Here is a 21,445-nt window from a genome sequence, read left to right on the forward strand (position 1 = left end):
TTTAGACAAATGGCGCCCGTCCGAGCAGCGTGCCTTGCACAGCATTTAATTGCAAGCTGTTATTTTCTGCGTTATTACCTACTCGGTCTTCAAATGACGTGTTCCTTCAGGGTTTTAAATGAATATTTCTGGCGATACGATACAAATATTGGGAATAGTCGCCCCGGCTTGGTCCGTCATGGACTCGCATCCTCGCCATCTTTTCCCCCTTGTTGCCTTTGCATCTGTTTTCGTCTCCAAGGCAGATGTTGCAATGAGGGGAGGCAGCAGGCAAGCAGGCAGGAAGTCACCCCCCCCCCTTCCCCATGCACACACACGTCCTTAGCCTCTCTCACCCTCCATCCATCCCTTCATACAAACACCTCTCCATCCATCTTACTTCAACAATGCTTTGGCTCCCAATGTCGCCGCGTCTCCCTGCTGCAAACCTTTCAATGGACTTGTTTGACCCTCATCTCCAGATAATTAGGAGGGATGACGAAGGTCCTAATTTACAATGGATACAAATGTAGGACTGTTTTTTTCCCCACTAAAAAATACAATCTGCCAGCGACATATATAATCAAAATGTTCACATTGGTTGTCCGGCCACGGTATGTAAAAAAAAAAAAAAAAAAATCAAAGGGGACTATCATGAGTCACTGATGCTAAAATACAACAGGAAAGGTGTGTGTATGTGCGTGTGTGTTTGTTTGGCAGCAACACTCCTGGCCCAGGGCCATACGTGTCTGCCATTAGGGAGAATAATGACGAATATTTCAGTTGCCATTAATCCTGGTCAGGTGTGTGCACGAGCAGGGCCGAACATGTCTTCTGTCATGCACGGCGCACAAGGTCAGCGCGGAAGGTCGAGTTCGGCCCCATTGATAAAAAAATAATAAATTCAGATTTTTTTTCTGAATCGGAAAAACTGATTGGGTTTGATTTTGTATTAATTACAATACAAACCTCATTCTGGCACTAAATTCACAGTCATGGCGGCGAAAAGCTTTCCCCGGTCCCGCCTGTCTGCCTGCCACAAAGCTACTTGGCGTGCGGCATGTGTGAACCAACGCACGCCCCCGCAGCAACACTTTAAAATTAAAATTAACAAACACACCAACGCGCACGCCCACGCAGGGACAAAATCAAAGCCACCGCTCAACGCTATGGTTTTTGCTCATTTCCATTTTTCCTGTCCACGCGGGTCCCGTCGGTGTGGATTTGTGAGGATTGATAATTCTCTTTGTTGAGTGGCGGGCCCCGCGGCCTCGGCGTAATCCCGCCGTGAACTCTGCATAACCTCCAACGCTGCAAAATGGAACAAAGTAACCCTAAAAGCGAGGACGCCAACTGCCTGCTCAGACGACGAAACGCGAGAATGTGGGTCTTCCCGGGAGGAAGATAACCTCGTTCAAGATGCGCTATCGGCAATCAAGATGCCGGCAACATGCGTTGACGCTGCGTAGCGGGAGATTTGGATTAAGCATTGTGCCAAAAATGACACTTTCAGCCTGAAGCATGGCATTGTATCGTCTTTATGAATCTTTTCCATTTTGACAACAAAGTTGGCGCACCCAAGGCATGCCCCTCACAGTTTATTAAAAAAACAAAAAATCCAAGAGAGATGTGCACCCCAGCTCGACAGATTTGGCACAGAAAATGTCACTTTATAATGATATTCTTTATTTGCCGCACCTTCGCACCCCCCCTCCACTGGGATTGCGTGACGGACAGAGCAAAAACAGAGGGTGTTTAGCGGAGATGGAATTTAATGCCGGCTCATCTTCATTTGAATCTTTTTTAATTTCATACAGTTAGTGTGTGTGTAGCAACACGCCGCCCCCCCCCCCCTTCGCCACCTGCTTCAATGCGCTCTGCATACTAAAAACGTAGGCACACGCAAAATATATGCAAACGGCAAGGGCACGGAGCAGTTATCCCTCAAGGAGGAGATAATAAGACAAAACAGAGAATTTAATAGACATTCTCTGACTCTCCACTTTCTCCATCTGATGGCTAGAATATCAATGCGGGTAACGACAGAGTAAACAAAGCCGCAGAAGCTTTGAATGTCATTTCTGCGCCAATCAAATTCATGAAACTGGCTTCCTAAAACATGATAACCGTCTCAGCACATAATATTGGCCGAGGCAACATTTCTCGGTGTGGAAGTCAAAATTGGCAATCGACTTCATCCTAACAAGAAGTTGACTTGCCGTTTAGAGATAGACCCGAAAGCTTAATTTGTTAGTTTTACTGTTGCTTTGGTGATGGCGGTTTAGCACGATGGCAATCAAACATGCAGCTGGAGGTGACTTTTTATATCTTCACTGTGGCCCGATGTGGTTATGAAAGCTCCCGAGTGAAAATCACAACGCGGGTTTAACGTTCATTAGTCGAGCCGGTCACAGGATGCAATTTATTTTGTGATTTGTGCTCTCGATTGCGGCGAATGATGTGGTCGTGCAAGCACAAGGTCACATTCATGCGAGATCTTCCAACAGCTGCGGCTGTGAAGAGTGAGCTAAAATGACCAGCTTGAAAAGCGCTTATTCTGCAAATACAGCCAGCAAAATAAACTCCTCTGGGTTAGCGTAAACATGGATGCTATTTAGCGTAAGCATTAAGTTAGTAAACCTACGTTTAGCGCAGTAGCAAAAGTTCATTTCGAAAGACAGGCATTGAAAGCGGTGAGCAGCAAATCTCCGCCGAGGTTTATGGTCAATGACGCGACCGTGTTACCAATGCAGATGGCCGTCATGCGAAAGGTATCATGCAGGAAACCAATCAAGGCCGACATTTTGGAGCTCGGGAGAGAGAATCCGCGGGGGATGCGGAGTGCTCAGATATGAGGCGGCCGGACGGAATTTAGCACACACGAAGGCTGTTCGGCTTGTCACAATATTGATTTAAAAATAATTACCCAGACTGCTTAGCGATTCCTCACATGCGTTCTGCCAGCTTCCTGGATGAAAGAGCCAATGGACTCCTTATTTCCGATTCAATGCGCAAGAGAGATTTAAAATACAATTGAAGCTGTCAACCTTGTCTCCCGCAGCAAAGGCTAACAGATAATTATGGCTAAAAATAATTTGCCTGACATTTGCCAAAACAAAAACCAAAGGCTGCCGTTTGCATCGCTTTCATTACTCCGCAAGCTAGTCATTTCTTGAACCGATTAATGATTAACTCATCGGATTAACGATTAACCGGCATTTCCGCGTGGGCGTCAGAGCGCCTCCGTCGTCGAGGTTCATTTGAGGTGCAACGACTTTCATCTTGTATTGAAGCCTTGTTAATATGCTTAGAAAAGATTCAATACAGGCTCACCCAAATTCCATATGGTTAGTTTTTCCTTTTAATTGCTTATTGATTTGAGTCAATAACCGGTAGCAATCGGTCCTAGAATCGTGTGAGCCATTTTAGACCAATCGAAATCGCTTCTTTTGTGCTTGACTGGATTTTCAATTTTCCAAACAGATAACTTGAGGTTAAGCAGCCATCTGCTTGTGTTGCCAAGTCGACGAAGAGCCGTCGAGTAAATGAGCCCGTTGCACTTGGGTCATCGGGTGAGCTCATGTTTGCACACAGCCGTTCATTTCCTTGGCGGTGGAGGCCCCAAACGAGGCGCTGCTCCATTTTCCACGAGGGGCGCCGAAGGAAGGTCGACTGCTGTTTGGAAACACGCACTTAAAATATGTATCGCGTAACCTCATTAATCACCTCATCTGATCTCACGTCACATCATATCAAAAATAACTTTCAGGGTGACATTTTGACCACGTACGGCATCCAACCACATTCTCCTATCCATTATTTTCTCCAGCAGCCTGACCCGAAACTGTGTGGGCAGCGTCTGCCCACCCGGTATAAAGCCAGCACAGTTGGTGTTTTTACGAGAACACGTGGTCGGCAAAGAGTGCCGCGGTGGCATTTGCGGCACGGCGCCCTCGCAGAGACGGGAGACGGAGGCTAATGAAGAGTTCTGCATGAGGACGTCCATTCAGACGAGATAATGATTATGGCATTTTATGGCGCGCTGGATGTCATTAGCTCTGAATGTGGGCCAATAATAGGAAGGGAAAATAAATCAACAGCCGTGCTCTTTTACGGTTTCAAAAGAAGAGTCATAAATAGATTATTTTTAAAAACAAATTTGCAGGAGAAACTAATATTTCGACAAGCAAGGTCATTCAAAAGAGCTCATTTTCTGTTGATGCCTTATCACAATGATCAGTGGTGATACAAGAGGTCTGCTTCAAAATATTGTGCAAGAAGGGATGAAAAGATGAAAGCCCCTGACAAAATGCATGAGACTCAAATACAACATAGTCAATAGCTAAATGCTAACCCAACGGGAACGCCACAGACAAGCTAACCAAAAGCATTGGGCATTGCAGTGCTCTAACTTGTAATCAATATTTGTCCAATAACTCAGGATGAGGGAGTACCAATACATATTTCACTTAATTTTCACTTTAGTGGAGTGAAAAAAAACAAGCACAATCCTACAAACATGTACCCGCATTAGTTCAGCAAAACAAACATGGCCGACAAATGCTAACTGGATACTTGGCACGTTTACAAAATAGTGTCAAGTGTGAGTGGAGGGTGTTGGGTTGGCCGACGAGGTCGAGAGTGGATTTGAGTGCGGTACTGCATCAACGACCTTTCCTAAAGGAATCCAATGAGCGCTAATCTTCCCCGCCCCAGCGACATGGTAAGCCAACGTTCAGATAGTGCATGAGTCAGCAGCTTTGCCTCATCTGATAGATATCTAATTAAATGGAGATAAACGCTTTAAATAGCTACATTTAGAAATCAAATAATAAAAAACATGCAATCTGAGTGCAAGATACAACTAAAAGTTCCATCATGTATTTTGCATCCTTTCTCACACTGATGTGTTTTTCAGTGTGCACCAATAGTTTAGAAACATAAGATCTCTCTTACCTTGAGGTGAAAATTAGTTTCCAAACATCAGGTGTACCCAAAAGAGAAACAAAAAACATGTTTTAGTACAGGTTTCATGTACATTTTGAACAAATTGTGTACATTGTGCTAATTTGGCAAATGACTAGTGTGTCAAGCGAGCGAGCAGCTGCCCTGTAGCATCCAAGTGGCCCCAAATTAGCATTTTGAACTGTATACTGGAAACGGGAGCTTGGCACACCGCCGCACCCGAGTGGCACGAGCCCAACGCTTGACCTCCGACCCTCAGCCGCTTGGGATATGTGATGTGCAGTTAGGAGCCGCTTAGCAGCTGAGAGCCTCGCGGGCATTGCCGGAATTGGCCGTGTCAGCGGGTTCCTCGACGTGACATTCCGGCGTCAAGACCCTATAGGATTAATGGCGGCAGAGGCTCTTCATCTCAGACATTCCTCCAGGGGCTCGCTATTTGGCTGTTGCTTGGACGGGCTCTTCGAGAACATTCTGGCATCCGACGCCACTACACACACACAATGACCTATTTCAAAATTGGTCAAGTAGTGACTCAGCAGCAATCGCAATTAGTGCAGCAGACAACATCAGCAGCACCTGCCTCGGACTGACCCTTTTGTGCGCAGGATCAGCTTGCTACCATGTTTCCTTGGTAACCTTTTTACCAGACAGAAAAACTCACGCGTGCACACACACACAATGTTTGGAAACAAGGAGGTAGCAGACGTCACGTCTGCCTGCTATCCTATAATGAACCGTTTGTGAATGTGGATCAGTGACTGGGGGGGGTGTGAGGAGCGCCATCATAAATGTTTTATGCTACTTGTCAGCAAGGAAAGGAAAAGCCAGGACAGATAGTTGTCACTGCCACACAACCTCGAACACTGCCGGCTCACTTTTATCTCCCCGACCCCCTTTTTCGGCCTAAGGGTATTTTTGTCAACGGTAAACACAGAGACAGGCGGTAGGTGTGATACATTCAGGGGAGAGACTGAAAAAAATTCCAGGATGACACAAATCAAACAGTCGCGTGAGTGGAAAAAAGAAAAAAAAGCTTTATTATTCTTTGGCTGCTTTGACTTCCCAAGGCTGTCTCAAGTTCCAGCAAATCAAGACAGGAAGTATCTTTGGGCTGAACTACAAAGGCAAAGAAAGCTTGAAATAAGGAGACTGCAAACTCGGGCAGGATGATACATACGACCTTAAAATCTATTTACACATCAAATTACTATCAGTGCAGACTCCCGTGGCCTGGAAGGCAAAGGTTCCACACCACATGTTAGCTAGCGGTGGCGATGCGCATAAAAAGCCGCATCACTAGAGGGATGCAATTTCCTTTGATAGGAATAAACAACATGTGTATCACAGCAAGGCCCCGCCTGCTAACCACAGAGTACAACACACGCACGGAAACAGACCAAAACACGTTCGCTTAGTATGTTAATTGTGACTCACAAAATGAAGCTCACTAATTGTGTTAATGAATCATTAAGTCATTTCAGGCAAAAAAAGTAAAACTTCTTAAAGTCTTTCAACATGGCTGGAAGAGTTTTGGGAAGGCTCCTTTTAAGGTTTGATAGATCATTCATCTACAACAGGGTTCTCAAACGCCAGTCCTCTAGGGCCGCATTCCTACATGTTTTCCAAGTTCCCCTCGTTAAACACACCTGATTCAATTATCAGGCTCCTGCAGAACCTGAGGATGAACTGATCATTTGAATCAGGTGTGTTTAACGAGGGAAACTTGGAAAACATGTAGGAATGCGGCCCTCGAGGACTGGAGTTTGAGACCCCTGATCCACAAAGTGGGCTAAGGATGGAACCTTGCGGAACACCAGAACACTAACAGTCATTTTAGTTGATCTAGTCTTCAGACAATTTGACAAATTGACCTTCAACTAGCTCAAAGTGACATTTTAGAATGCTTAAAAAATTTTTTGTAATGTGTCCAAATCATGTTGGAGCAATTAAGCTACAGAGAAATGTAACAAAAGCCTAACAAAAGCATCATCAGTCTCCTTCAAAAGTGAAAAGGCTTCATCAACAATATCCTGATTAGGATTACGCTCATCAGCGGCACTCGACTTGCGTGGCTTTTGAAAAGGTAATGATCAGCCCGAACAGCGTGCGGCTTTGATTTCCCACATAAACATATTTAAAAGATGAGCTGCTTGCAAGTTGCCCTACATGTGCTGAAAAGAGGAAGTCGCCATAATACATTGTGATTAATGACAAATAATGAGAGCAAGGGCTGCTTTATACACAAATAGTTTTTTTTACATAATGTGTGGAAAGCCTCGCTGTGGGATTTCTGCATGACAAAAGAGAAGCCCCAGCCGCCCTCCAACTTGGGAAGGGTGACCCGCCGCCGCGCCGCCGCACCGTTAATGGCCCGAGTTACGCCTTTAGTCATTTTGGGGGGAAATATTAGCAGGGTAATCCGATCTGACTCAGCTATTCCGGTCACCCTGCCGGATCCGAGGGGGATGTACGTTTACCAGCTGGTACACATTTAAGGTCACCGTGTGCAGTTTGAGGAATGTGGCGGCGGACGAGGAGGGGTGGTGAGCGGAGGAGGGGCTGGAGGGGGGACTTTGGGCGCCACTATTCCATAAATGGAACGGACAGGGATGGCTGCACACAAGGCGAAGCAGCTCGGGTCCTGCGGGCTATTGAACAGTGTGTTCTCATGGTGAAGTGACCATCAGCGAGACTCAGTGAACAATACGGCCGTCCTGGGGGGAGCTCGCCGCAAGCGTTCCCATGCTTTCCCCCTGATGGGCAATTCAGAAAGACTCTTTCTCACTGACGAGGGCTGGGCCAATTTGTTGGACGGCCGATTTGAAAAAGTATTCATGTGATTAACAAATGATTGTTATTGTATTTTATTATTTATTGTATAACTGCCCCAATTTGCATTTTTGACGTATGAATATGCCATTAATATGTAAAACGTTTTAATTTATTTCAATGGGAAAGATTCATATAATATTAGAGTAAAGCAAATGTTGCGCAACACTTGTAGACAAACACTTATATATTTATCCTCTGCAAAGAGTGGTCGAAATATTTACACATATACTTTTGGCTTGGCATCTGCAGATTCACCTATTTATTTATTTATTTATTTATTGCTCACCACCAGTCTGCCAGTCTCTCCTTGGCTGGACAGGCCTGCCAGTGTGTTTGTTTGTTTACCAGCCTGTCTTTCCAGTGAGTGAGCGAGCATGAAGTGAAACTGGGCGAGGATGTTTGGCGGAGCACAGACAAAAAAAAAAAAATTCCAGATGCATGACCCCCGCCTCGTCTCGCTCACTCAGCTCCGGCCGGTGAGCTGTCAGTAAACCAGTTTATTGTTTCAAGCTTTTGTGCGCCTCTGCAGTTTAGGACGCCCGGATTCACGCCGGAAAAGATGAGATTTAGCAGATTAACAGAACGGCCGTGCCTCAAAACGAACATTTCTTTAGTTCCAGCGTGGATTTCAAAAGGGTCGCCTATTAATGAATTTTCAATAATGAGCTTTAGTGATGTGATGTGGAGAAATTTCTTTGAAATACAAACGTCATGAGAATACCTTACTAGGCCAAGCGCAGGTGCCAAACGTTGGATTCCAAAAACCACAAGGACTGGCAGGACATGAAGGTCCGCCAAAGGCAACGTGAAATGAGCCGATGATTTAAAGCCATACAACAAATGTTGCAAAGGAGGCAGTGGATGAATAGTGACATCACGCTTTAAAGCAGAAAACACAATTATGCAATCACATTTGCTAGAAACTCCGCTTGCAGCAAGTCCTGAAACTAGTAAAACTAGTCATAAAAAGACTCCATTGTTCAAACGTTTCCTCACGTAGAAATGAGTAAGCACTTTAGAGCAAAATCCTCTTAAAGCAAACTGATCATTAGAACTTAAGCTCAGTGGAGCACTTGCGTAAGGCAACGTCACATCAGGTCAAAGAAAACCTTAAAAAATGTTCCTCCGTGATCATGACCAGCAAAGTCAAACACAGAAGACACCAAATTCAAAATGGTGGCGTGCTGTTAAAGTAAACAAGGCTTGGTTTGGCACGTGCAGATTTTGCTGACATGACAATTGCGGGTTCTTCGGGGTTGATGGACGGACGACCAAGTGAAGCGCAAGAAAAGACGATCTCTCGGCCAATCAAGATCATGAACTGAGCTGGAAAGCGTCGCGTCTAAATATAGTCCGCCCTCTTTCTATCTCCTAAGGGCAGGACGTCTTGAACTAGTCCTTGGTAGTCCAAGTTCATAAGAACTTAATAACAGTGCATGTTGCAGCTTGACCAGACGTGTCTTGGCAGAAGCCGCAGGGACGCGAACCCCCCCCCCCCCACAGTACGCCGTTCCCGATGTTGTGCTCGGCGCACTCAGCTCATCTCCGTCACTGCGTCGAATGAATAGAACTATCAAGTCCAGCATGCAGCTGGGGTCAAACGGCAGCAATTAGCGCCTTGAACTTTGACGAGATGGATCGGCTAATGGTGTGTCCGACAGTTGGGGTAGTTTTTTTGTGGATTTAAGTTTGCTATCAAAATAACTAAGATTTTTTTTTTTTTTTACATTTTCCAACCGGATAGTTTTGCGCGGAGCAAAACTTAAAAAAATATGGAATATTGGCATTTATATGACGGCACGTGCAATTGTCGGCCTACATGGGCGTTTTGGGGGAATGCAAACTGCCAGACAGTTGGAATCCGCATTCAGGTACGCAGAGCCAGAGGCAAGATGCAGGCGTTCTGGCGGCGGGGAGTGGCGGGCAGACACTCAGCAGGTTGCGTACAACTTAATCCTCCGCCAGTAACACTGACGGTAAAAGCCTTCAGGTTGCGACGTCGACACCGGTGTGGTCTCCTGGATCAAAGTTTTCAACCAGGCTCCGCCCTCATACCTTGGGAACGGGCCAATTAGGCTTCGGGGAGGAAGTGTTGAGTGTTGGCATGCCTTGCAAGCCAGATGAGACTGTCATCAAACTGGCGCTCCGTGTCTGTCGCTCACTCATGACACACTGGCCTGGTTTAAGCAAGGGGTGCACAACCTAAAGCACGTGGGCCATAAAGGGCCCCACAAGTATGAATCGATAAGAAACAAACAATCAAATTACTGTGGGTAAAAGTCCACTAGTTTTTTTTGCATCGTTATAATGATTAAAATGTTTTATTTTGATGGTTTACCATCAATGGACTGACATGAGCCGCACTGTAGCTACATGCAAATAATTAGAATCACTTGTTAGGTCCAACTATACGTCCACAAAATTCTGATACAAACATTCCAGGAAGCAGTTGTGATTTACGCAGTTTTGGGAAATGCTGTCAGCGCTCCATGTTGATGTCATCTTCCTCTGGAAAAAGAGGATTACTCCCTCCAGAAGGAAATGCGTCCAATGTGCTTAGTCAGGTTTTTGTTTTGTTTCAGAAGGCCAAAGTTGCACTTATGAAAAGGGAGCTTGCTTACACATGGAGAGCATTTACATGTGTAATGGCTGAAAGAGCTCCGGGAACAGAAAATAAAACAAAATAAGGAAAATGTGAGCCAAGTCGGTAATGTCAAATCTTTGAATTCAGTTTAATCAACTCACGAGAGCTTGTACTGTATTTTTTTAATGCCAATACAGCAACCGCTTTTGTTTTTTAAATATCTACAGTTGCCATGGCGACTGTTTGATCCAAACACCTGCAGTACTTTTGTGCATGTGTGACCTATCTGCTTGGAGCTATGCGGGACTCAGAGGCAATTATGACCACACTTCAGGTCACGAGACCCCTCAAGGCGCCTCAGAATAGTGAATACAGTAAAAAAAAGAAAAAAAGAAAATCAGTTTCTATTTATGAAAGCTAATTCTCCGGTGTAATCAGAGTAATGAGCATGGCGAGTGAGTGGGAAAGACTGAAAGCGTTCGCCAGCATGTCTGCAATCTGCATTGTGACAGCGGCAGATGCTCGCACCTGCTCGCTTGTCACTTTGGCTCCCTTTGGGACGGCAACGTCTTGGTTTGCCAACATGTTCAAGGTCGACGGCAAAAACCAAACAAAAACCAGAGATGAGAATTTGAACAGAAGCTTTTGACCCGATTAGTACTGGGATGATTAATTGAATAACTGTTAGTGTCACTCACGACAACCGACGCGGCGTTCTCGTTCATAGGCATCCACGTCGCTCACCAGCCCAATCCCCGCCTTACAATTCTAAAAATTATAAAACATTCTGCAAATCTCAACTGGAACATTTTGCAGACCGGCAGACAAACCTCCCCAGCATATTATCGTACCACTAAAGCGACACTTTCTTGGTAAGAGTAACCATTGTTTCTGCTAACATGGAGCCCATTTTCCATTTTTCCATTGGGGTTTGTGGTTGGTGAACACACAGTAGCCTGAGGTTCACACGTATGAATATTTTAAGTGCCGTATAAAACCAATGTTATGAGTTTAGAGGGGGGGTTGGGCGTCGACATGACCTGTAGAGTAAAATTAACTATTTACGGCTAACAACAAAGTGCAAGCTAATCATTACCTTTTTTTTTGTAGCACAAAGACACACGCACACGCACACACACAAGATGTGGTTCTGTAGACAGGTTGTCTGGGAGCCTTGGCCTAGAATAGCTCTGATAATGCATCTGTCATGAACGTGTGCGATCAGGACGTGTTCCTCTGCAAACAGCGGAAAACGGAATCACTGCTCTAAGCTAACGTCTCCCTGGCCTGCTGGCCTGCTTCATTTGCGGCTCGACTGAGGAAACAGGTCACATGTCTACGAAATTTGATGGTGTTTTTGTAAGGCTAATGACTGAACCGCTTATCAAAGTTAAGTGAAAGTGGCTTTGGCGGCTGGATTTTGGAAAAATCAGGTTTTGTGTTTTTGAAAGTCCATTGCGGGCGTCGGTAGAAATCTGCACGATTCCTGAAACGGTTATCACGTTGGACTCGTATGGCTGAAACAGGAGAACGCAGCGCGAATTGTAAATGTGAGGCCTGTGAACTGTCGTCGCCCCCCCACTAACTGGATTCACATGTCCGCAAACTCCCAAGTTACCTGATCATGTGAAAAACAGAGCAAGCACCTCTCACCCCGTGTTTTTTTTTTTTTTTTTTCGAGTGGAGCAAGCCAGCTGCAAACACATAATATTAAAATTTTTCCCACATTTTGAAACGCTCCCTAGAGATGATTTGTTCTTTAGGCGGAAAACAAACTGTTGTTATGAAAAAAAAAAAAAGGGAATCCACATGAGCCTCATTTTACATCCATAAAATATTTGTTACTTTTTCAACATTTCTTTTCACTTTCCGAGGAGCATTTCAGCTAACGTGCATGATCAAGCACCAAGCATAAGGTTAGGGTTTAAAGTTCATCGTATTAGCCGTGGACAAAGCTCTTAACAGGGTCGGGCACGCGTCATTAATGACTCACAAAAGGCTTTTAAGACATCCAAAACCTAGTGGTCCAAAAAAATGTTTTAAAAAAATCTGCCTTGGACACCAGAGTGAGTTTTTAAGCATTAATTTCCTGGGGAAAAAAAATCCGAAAAGAAAACAGGTCACTTTGCTAATTGACTTTCTCCAATCGTGCAGTATAACAGAGAAGGGGGGCAGTCCTCAAGAGCTTTTTTTATGACTTGCGTACTTTTACGAAACCATTAAAGAGCATATAAAGACACTATGGGGTCCCAAAATGTATTTGATAAATAAATTTTTGGGACTGGGAAAACCCATGAACGATTATTACTTTGGTGTGCTAATTCTTATTTTCCCTTTGCACACAGTATGTTACTACCGAAGTTACACCTATAGTTATAAGCCTAAACGTTTTATTTTTCAAATAACATAAAGGTAACATTTTCATGCCCCAAGAATCTCCCTTTTGGCAATTGCACGGCTCTGTCTTGGCACTTTTGAGGAGGGGTGGGTGAACTTGGGGGGGCTCCATTGTCTCTATTATGCTTATATGTGAAGTATTGGAGCCAAAACACCAGGAAATTGTATGGATCTTCGCGCTATCAATCGGTAAACAATGGGAGGAGTCCTATCATCTACGTCACGGTACCATGTGATCCAGAATGACACGGTTCATGACAGGGGCAGGAAAGATCAAGAAATACACACAAATTGACTGCGTTTGGCTCACGAATGCAATTTTATTTCAAATTCTATAATATTATTTGGATACAGGTGAATACAATCGAACATTCTGAGTGGTTTTTAAAACATGTTAAAGCTGCCTTTACATACGCTTTAATAAAGACTAAGCAAACAGTGCTTTCAGCAGAATGTTGGAATGGGGAAGGGGAGGGGGGGCAACAGCGAGGCTGTTGTCAACAGTTTTCCCATCTTCCCCTCCTTCTTATCGGCCAAATGTCAGCTGTCTATGTACGGCGAGGAATATTTGCCAAATCTTTGAAGCTAAATTTAACGCTTCACTGGAATGCTCAACTGTAGCAACAGGACATACTCGATTTGCAAAAGATAACTTTCCCTTCAGCATGTCAAATGCATTTTAAAAATAGTGTTTGAAGGTGAAACGGATGACATCACACTAAATGTCTTGGCAGAGGTCCAGCTGAGCCCGAAGCTCAACGAAAAGAAAAAATAACGATGCTGTATTCAATAAAGTCTTAATTTCGTGCTTGGTTAAATTGCAAGCCGTTTTTGCAACATCGCCACCTACTGGCCCGGCATGCATATTACAGGGTTCATCCAGGAACCCTTTTTTTTTTTTTCAATGAGGCTCGGCAGAAGAATAAAAGTCCGCTTTTCCTTGAGATCAACGTCGTGTGTTTGGGTCACATAAAGGCCAACCTTCCTTCACGGCCACACGAAGCGTTCGCCAGCCGGAGCGCGTCAGCACAATAAAGGACAAGGTGCTCATCTATTTACAAGCGCCAGACAGCCACCTCAGTCTCATCATCATCATCCGTCACCGCCGTCGGCACAATGCCGGACGTCGTCTGCTTGAATGGACGGAAATTGGCTATGCAAAACAGGCGAAAGGACTCCTCTGCTTCTTCCCAAACAATGGCCCTGCCCGGCGTCCGCTTCCCCCCGCCGCCGCCGCTAATAATAACAGCTTTGCATGACTCAGCCTGTCCGCGTGGCATCGCCAACATTCGATCGCGGCGGCAACGACATAGTTCGAAAGTGTTTATTTACACCTGAAGAAATCATCCTTGCTCACAGACAAGTGCTCTCGGCGGTCTTGATAAGGATCGCGCGTATTTATTTTCCCCAGTTGAGCTCTTTGGCTGAATTGTTTGGTAATGGCTTGTCTCACAAGGGTGGGAATCGGTTTTGTTTTGGGTATTTAAGCATGACAAAGACGAGCCAGCTTTAGAGGAAGATGCGGGGACTCGGTTGTGCTATACAACGGATGTCCCTTGTGACTGACATGGTGTGTACTGTAATTGCCCCCTGTGAAAAGGATAAGGGGGGGTGTATCTCATCTTATCTCCAGACCAATCAAAAGCCAGTTGGTTAGAGCTCCATCAGCTGGTCACGACTCTATCTTTCCCACTTTGGGGGGGAGCACTGGACTGGAGCCAATTCAAAACATTGACCTCCCTCGAGGTCCAATGCCAAAGCTTCGCTCTAAATGGGCAAGACAAAAGCACCGCTAAAGCCTGGAGACGTGGAACTGAAAGGGCATCTTTGTCAGCGAATACTGGCCGCTTTATTCAGACACTTGAGATCACAACTCGGAGCTCGCAATTTACAATCAAATTGGTTGGGACCGTCTGCATCTTTGCTCCGCCCCTTTTCCCTCGTAGGAAATCATAGGCATGATGAAACCTCCTTGGGAGATCCACCGCGTGCTTATTGATCCGCACCGACTGCTTCCCCATCGGTCACGGTGACAGGCTGACAGTGTGGCGGCGCCACCTCAACGCGCTGACATTTACTTCAAGCCTCTTATGTCTTCTCTACAGGCCAAAATATTCCAGCACTTGCAGCAATTAGATTGTCCACTTGGATTTCAGCCGCTATGTGTTGCCATGTCAATCAAATCTGCTCAGCACCTTCTAAATCAATAGGGGATATGCACGTGACGTCACAGACCGGCAGACGGTTTGTTTGGGTGGCAAAAAGCGGCGAGCGCTAATAGGGTCAAGGCTGGTACTAGAGCATTTTTAGCATTTTATCGGTGGCAAATCGTGGCAGAGTTGTTACGTAGGCAACTTAAACAATGGTGAAGAGTTGTTGTGCCATAGGGTGTGCCTATCGCTTCTAAAAAAGCGATACCAAGAAGTTATATCGGTTCCCTGCAGACCAGACCAGAAAGGATAGCTGGGTGGCGGCGCTTCGTAGGGCGGAACATGGCCGCAGCAGCTCCAACATTTGGAAGCCAACTATTTATTCTTACATCTGCTCAGATCACTTTGTGGGAGGTACGTAATTTTGTTTTATTGACGTCAACATTAATCTGTGAGGTATTGCTAGGATTTTCCCTTTTTCTTGCTGCTGCTACTCGGCTATGACCTAAGAAATACATAATTACACAGCTTCATTACAGTATGTTTGTCCAATTGCTAGTTTCTAATAATTAAAATGTTCACATATCTACAATTATAATATATTATTATTATATTATGTACTGCCATGGCTGGCATCTTCTCCGTTTCGCTCCACTGGCTGTGACTCAACGGAATGGACATGACCAGCAGTCAGGTAGCGATATCGTTGCAAACTCTTGTACGCTCTGAGGTCTTCCTTGGTATGGACTTGAACAATCTATCAAATAGTTGTAAATGTCTGGATATGTTACTGGCGGAAATGTCGCCTTATCAGAGGACCAAACGCTTGCTGTCCCAGCTCCTGCTACGCTTGAGCTGGTGGCGTTCTTGCTTGGTTGGTTTCCACAGCGGATGAACACGAATGTTATATTTTTTCAACTTTTCGATGTATCTATTGCAGCTGTCTTGGTCCAACTGGACGAAATATTCACTCACGACACCCACCCAGGCCGCCATCCTCACGCGTCCAGTGGCAGCGGACGAGGCTTTTGCCACCCAAACAATAATGGCCGCCCCGATCTGTGACGTCAGTGCATATCCTCTATAGTGCACACCCAAACTTGAAACTGTATTAGCGACGGGACTGTTTCTTGATGAGCTTTCAAATTCGTCCTCACAGAGCTCAGTACACTTGCCCTCAATGACATCAACATTTTTTTCATCGTCTTGTTGAATGGGAAAACTTGTCAAAGCAAATCTCTTGAGTTTTAGCATGTTATAAAATGCAAATTGACCGTTCTTATGTTGTAATTGTATTTTATAGTGATGCTTTCTATAATTGCGTTGAAGTTTGATGCATTTGTGTTGTTAAGTATCAGCGGGGGTTCTCATCCCTCCTACCTTATTGGAGTAGGGCGTCCTGGCCAGGTTGATGCCGTCCCTGATGAGTTTATCCCGGATCATAATCTTGAGTTTGAGCTTGGGGTAGATGACCACCTCCCTCCTGTTGCTGCTGCTGCCCAGGGTCAGGTTCCTGTGCGCGCCCATGTAGCCAACACCGCGCGCCGGTTCGGTCCACGACTTGGATGCGCGCAGTTTAGACTCGTACTGGTCCACCATGTGGCCGGTGTAGACATCCGCGGAAGGCGGCATGGGCTCCAGGGTGAAGTACAGCCCGCTCGCCGCGTCTCTCGCTTCTTCCTTGAGACGCCGCACCGCGTCGTGGATCCGGTGGCGGTGGTGCGCGACGTAAACGCCGATAGCGTCCAGGTCCGGGTCGCCGATCTGCTTGCACACCTCCAGGTCGTCATAGCCATTATCCACGAATGCTTCCACGTACTGGGCCAACTGCAGCGTCTTGAGCCACTCGTAGACGATCACAGGTCCGTTGCTTGTCATGGTTTCGTCGTTTTTGCCTGCAGGCAATAAGGAGATAAAAGTGACGCTCACTTTCCAGCCCGGCGCCTAGAACGCATCGTGAGATCTCCCAACCTCCCTCTAAGACCCCCCCCCCTCCCCCCCCTTTAGTGGATTAAAACACAAGTGAACACATTTCCGTGAGGGGGAAAAAAAAGAGAATAGGCGCTGTAATCCGTCCACGCCGAGTTGGTTAAAGTCCGTGTGAACGCAACACCTGCCAATGTCGACACGCGATAGATCCTCACTTCGGAATCCAAAGGGCCATCCCCGACGTTCACAATAAATAAATAAATATTTCCAAAACACAGGTTGAAAATACTCGCACGACCGGTTTTCGTGACACTAAAAAAAAGCCACCCGCGCGCAACACATCACAAACGTGGATTTGCAGCGAGCAACCGAGGTCCGTCCAAGCGCGCTCCTCCGGCGCGCACGTCACTCACTCCAAGCTGGAAGTGCTGCCAAGAGGCAACATGCAAGCCTGACTGACTGACTGGCTGACTGACTGGCTGGCTGGTTGCACGCTGCAGCTCCTCCGACGTCCACGCCCCCCTTCGAAGAAAGACACGGATCGTGACGCGTTCAACAACTTGCGCAAAGTTGAGAGGGAGCTCTTTAAAGGATTTGCAAGCCAGTTGTCCATCCGTGGACTTCACGTCATCGGTGCACTGTTTACTGTGATTTTTGTCTCTGTCTCTCTCTCGCCCTCTCGAGTGTCCGTCGACGCTCACTCACTCACTCATTCAAACATTACGTACTACATTACAAGCTCGTGTCTCCAGCACCTTAGCGCTCCCCCTTAAGGCGATAAGAGGAACTGCACACAAGCGGTATCGTGATTGTAGGGAGTTGAGTTTGAAATTGATAATGCGCAGTGGTACTGTTTAAGTATATAAAAAAGAGAAATAGCAGGGCATTGTGTGCTATCTTTTGATAATGGAAACAATAATGATGAGTCTGTAAATATTGTTGCAAATATCTCAGAGCAAGTCAAGTTCACCTGTCTGGCAACGCCGCTCGGCAATCTCATGAATCCGAACACGGTTCCAAAAAGTGTGCAATGTTTGAACAAGAACTGTCTCGTGTGTCTAAACGGACACCAAGTTGGCGAGTGCTGATGCGTGCTTTATGGAATTTGAGCTGACAGCTTGTTAGGGATCAGTTTGACGCAACAGCGAGTGTCTCGGCTCTTAGCAGGATGCGAGTCAAAGAACATGACAGGGAACAAACATGCTACTCGCAGACTTGCGGGCGAGAATATCAAACAGGAGGGATGTCAGAAACATCATCAGAGATGGAATGTTAAATTTTCTAAGGACATTTTAATTCATGTTAATTAATGCATTTACTGGTCTGGCAATGGTTTATCCTTCAGATGCCTTTTTATGTTTAAATGTGTTTAAAGAAGGGGTAAAACCGTAAGAAAATATTTTGGGGGGGTGATATTGTAAGACCAGCTTTTTTTTTTTTTTTTGCCTGACTACAGGTTGAAAACCGAGCTGGTCATCTCAGAATCTGTCTGAAAAAGCGTATTTGGCATTCACTGTGATTCATTATTTCTGTTCGGCTACTTAAAAACGAAAAGCGCAGGTTTCCTTTTCGGTTTATTCGTTCGGTTTACTTAATATAGCTAAATAAATCTATCAACGGCAAGCCGTAAAAGAAAATGAGCCTCGCTCTGGTTTTGTCATCGCTTTAACGACACGCATCGAGATTGGTAACAGAAGCAAGTTGTGTGGTGGGCGGGGGGCATGCTCGCTCGGTGACAGATGGATCGAGGGCAGACTGGTGCGGCGCTCGGTGGCGGCCGCGTGCGGACATTGCCAGGACTCTTATATTTCCACTAGGCTGGCTTGGGTCGGCTCCAAAACCGCTGCTGCATCACAAGCTGCATAAATAGGATAAAACTGCAGAGCGCTGGTGAAAATGAATCCGCGTGCGCCGCTTTGAATGTTGATTGAGAGACTGAAAGGTTGGGAGTCGACGCAGCTGGGGGAGGGGGGGGGGGGTAGGCTGACAGACAATAGCTGTCAAGATACAGTCTGGGCTGTACGCCTCCGTAACAAGAAAAGCTGCGCATTAGTATTGGAAGGTGGAGATTTTTTTTAGCAGAGTGAAATTTTGGCTTTATGGGTCTCCGTCGCACCTTTCCAGACCTCAATTTGAGAAGCCTTTGAAGCGGGGAATGGTTTCTGTCCACCGTGATGCTGAGGCTTTTGTCAGAAGGAGGAAAGGGAGGGGCACGGGGCTGATTGTCAGCCTCCTGATAGAAATGGAGGTTCTTCTTCGAGGCGGATGGAGAAAAAACACAAATGCCAGTTTGTGTCAGTCAGGTGAGGCGATGAGATAATCGGCGCCGTGCAACAATTGCAACTCGGGGTGTGAACCTGAACCACGGTGGAGACGCGGGTCGAAGTCAACCTCCAATTTGTCAGTCACTGTCTCCCATAAGAAACTATGTAACTATTTTTCTAAGCCTAGACACCAATTTTACTGATTAGCCGCAATCTTTAGAAAAGAGGAAAAGAAATATTCATATTGTGTTTGTACAAATTCAATAGTGTGGACGCACTGGCGGTTTTCTTTGGTCAAATCGTTCCTGTTATAAATGTGAGGCTTGGCCGGAGGAAGATGAGAGGAAACAATCCCCAAGCGAACTGAGGGTTGCCCGTAATGAGCGCGCATGTCACTCTGTCTCGTCTGTTTTCCGTGGCTAACATCGAGATGAGGAACATCCGCAACCACGTGGATGACGGAATAAACTCGACTTGAACCCGAGTCAGGATCTGGTAAATAAACATCATCTTGAGATGCAATAAAAGGCAACTTAAACAGTTCGGAAGGCTCCCCGGAGGTTGCTAAACTGGGACGTTGAGGGGATCTCATTACAGCCCGCCGACACGAAGAGAGAAAAAAAAAGCCGCCTTGGTGCGCTTTAAATTACAAAAGGTTGGCCGAGCTCGAATCTCTGGAGAGCAGAGGTGAAGCAAACATCAGGGCCCCAACGTCAAGTTGCTGGCAGTCAAACGTCAACCGAAGGCAGAGTCTGCCGCTTTCGGGTTCACGCGAGGAGTTGGACACCTGCCAATCATTCCGCGGAATCAATCGAGCCGGGCGGCGGGTCTTCTTGTCCGTGTTAGTCTGAAGTGCGAGCGAAGCCATCAATCAAACCGCTGTAGTTTCTCGACCCAAGTGTTCATCAAAATCGTAATTTCAACACTGCTGTTGATGTTTACATACGTCAACTGGAATCCAGCCACTTAGTGCCAATGTCGCATATACAGGTCAATCGCTAGCAATTGCGAACAACTTATAAAAATTAGTTTGCCCTTATTTGCCACTGATTGGAAATACGATGTTTGAAGTTCAGGCTTAGCTCATCTTTAGGTCAGGTGATCACTTCCTAATCCAGCTGTCAGTAAATTTGCAAGCAGAATCAAGACGCAGTGTAAGCCCCTGCTGTGCCGTCGAGCTCGCTTGTATTCTTCGATGAAAAATCAACAAGACCTTGAGCTCCAAGTGGTTCTCCTAAAACGCCGGAGTGACTTGATTAAAAGATGGCGGACCGGCGGCGAAGGAGGAGGCACATGACGATGACTATGATAAAATGGAGGAGATTAAGAAGGCCTTGAAAGACCTGGGAAAGAAAATGGATGGAATGGTGGAAAATGTCGGAAAAATATGCGGTCTGGTTGAAGATGCGAGGAAACTAAACAACCTACTCGCGCTGAAGGACGAGAAAATTGCGGAGTTGGAAAAGAGAGTTGACGAGTTGGAGTAATATACACGGAAAGAGGACGTGATCATCAGTGGTCTGAAAACAACACACCGCACATACTCCAACGTCACCCGAGGAGAGAACAACGATGCGGACTTGACTGAGGGAGAAAAGCAGTCGCTGGAGGAACAGGTGATTCAGTTCTTCAACAGAAACGACATCATCTTAAGGAGAGTATCGCTGCCTGCCATACTCTTCCCAAAAGAAATGCACAATCAGAGTGAACCATCATTCTGAGATTTGTAAACAGAAGACACAAAACGGAGCTTTTGAAACAAGGAAGGAAACTGAAGAACACACAGGTGTACGTGAACAAACACCTTACGAAGAGGAACGCCGAGATAGCCAAACGTGCGAGGGTTCTGAAGAAACAAAAGAAAATCTATTCAACATGGACAAGAGACTGTAAAATCTGGATTCGCACAAATGGTTCACTTGATGAGGAGGCGAGGGTCCTGCTTATCCGGGACCTCAAAGACCTGGAGAAATATGAAACTGCATAGCCGAATAGAACATCCTCTAGCTGCCCAGTTTTATTATTTTTGTCAATGTTCGGTATCCTTCCGCCAATTGTTTTTGGGAATTACTGGAAACAGTTCTATCCTATTGTTGCTGGATTCATCTTGGAAGTACTCTTTTTTTTTATCTTGTGGATGCCTTTTTCGCACTTGAAGAGCACGGCTTGGTAGTGGTGAGTAGGTGTCTTGCTACATACTATGCCGGATTACTGGTATTTTTTCTTTTTTGGCTAAGAACGCCGACTGACTCTATCACAATCACACTTTCTTTCAATATCCCCCATGAACTCAAACTGGACTTGTTTTTCATAAATACACCTGCAGATTTTTTATACCACCATTA

At 45.7% G+C, this 21,445-nt stretch overlaps 1 protein-coding gene across 4 annotated transcripts in view; it reads right to left on the bottom strand.

Moving 5' to 3' along the window:
* Positions 1 to 21,445, bottom strand: part of sash1a (SAM and SH3 domain containing 1a) — a 107,668-nt gene that overhangs the window by 52,598 nt on the left and 33,625 nt on the right. For 2 of the 4 annotated variants that reach the window (XM_088361068.1, XM_088361067.1), the window contains exon 1: positions 16,288 to 17,529. In XM_088361068.1, the coding sequence (XP_088217194.1) occupies positions 16,288 to 16,785 (498 nt within the window). In that variant the 5' untranslated portion in view covers positions 16,786 to 17,529. Of the gene's footprint in view, positions 1 to 16,287; positions 17,534 to 21,445 lie in introns of those variants that run through there. The other 2 variants (XM_088361065.1, XM_088361066.1) reach the window with 2 other exon arrangements.

This window comes from Syngnathus floridae, chromosome 19 (assembly GCF_059516105.1).
Source record: "Syngnathus floridae isolate MCC-2025c chromosome 19, RoL_Sflo_1.0, whole genome shotgun sequence".
Taxonomy (NCBI): domain Eukaryota; kingdom Metazoa; phylum Chordata; class Actinopteri; order Syngnathiformes; family Syngnathidae; genus Syngnathus; species Syngnathus floridae.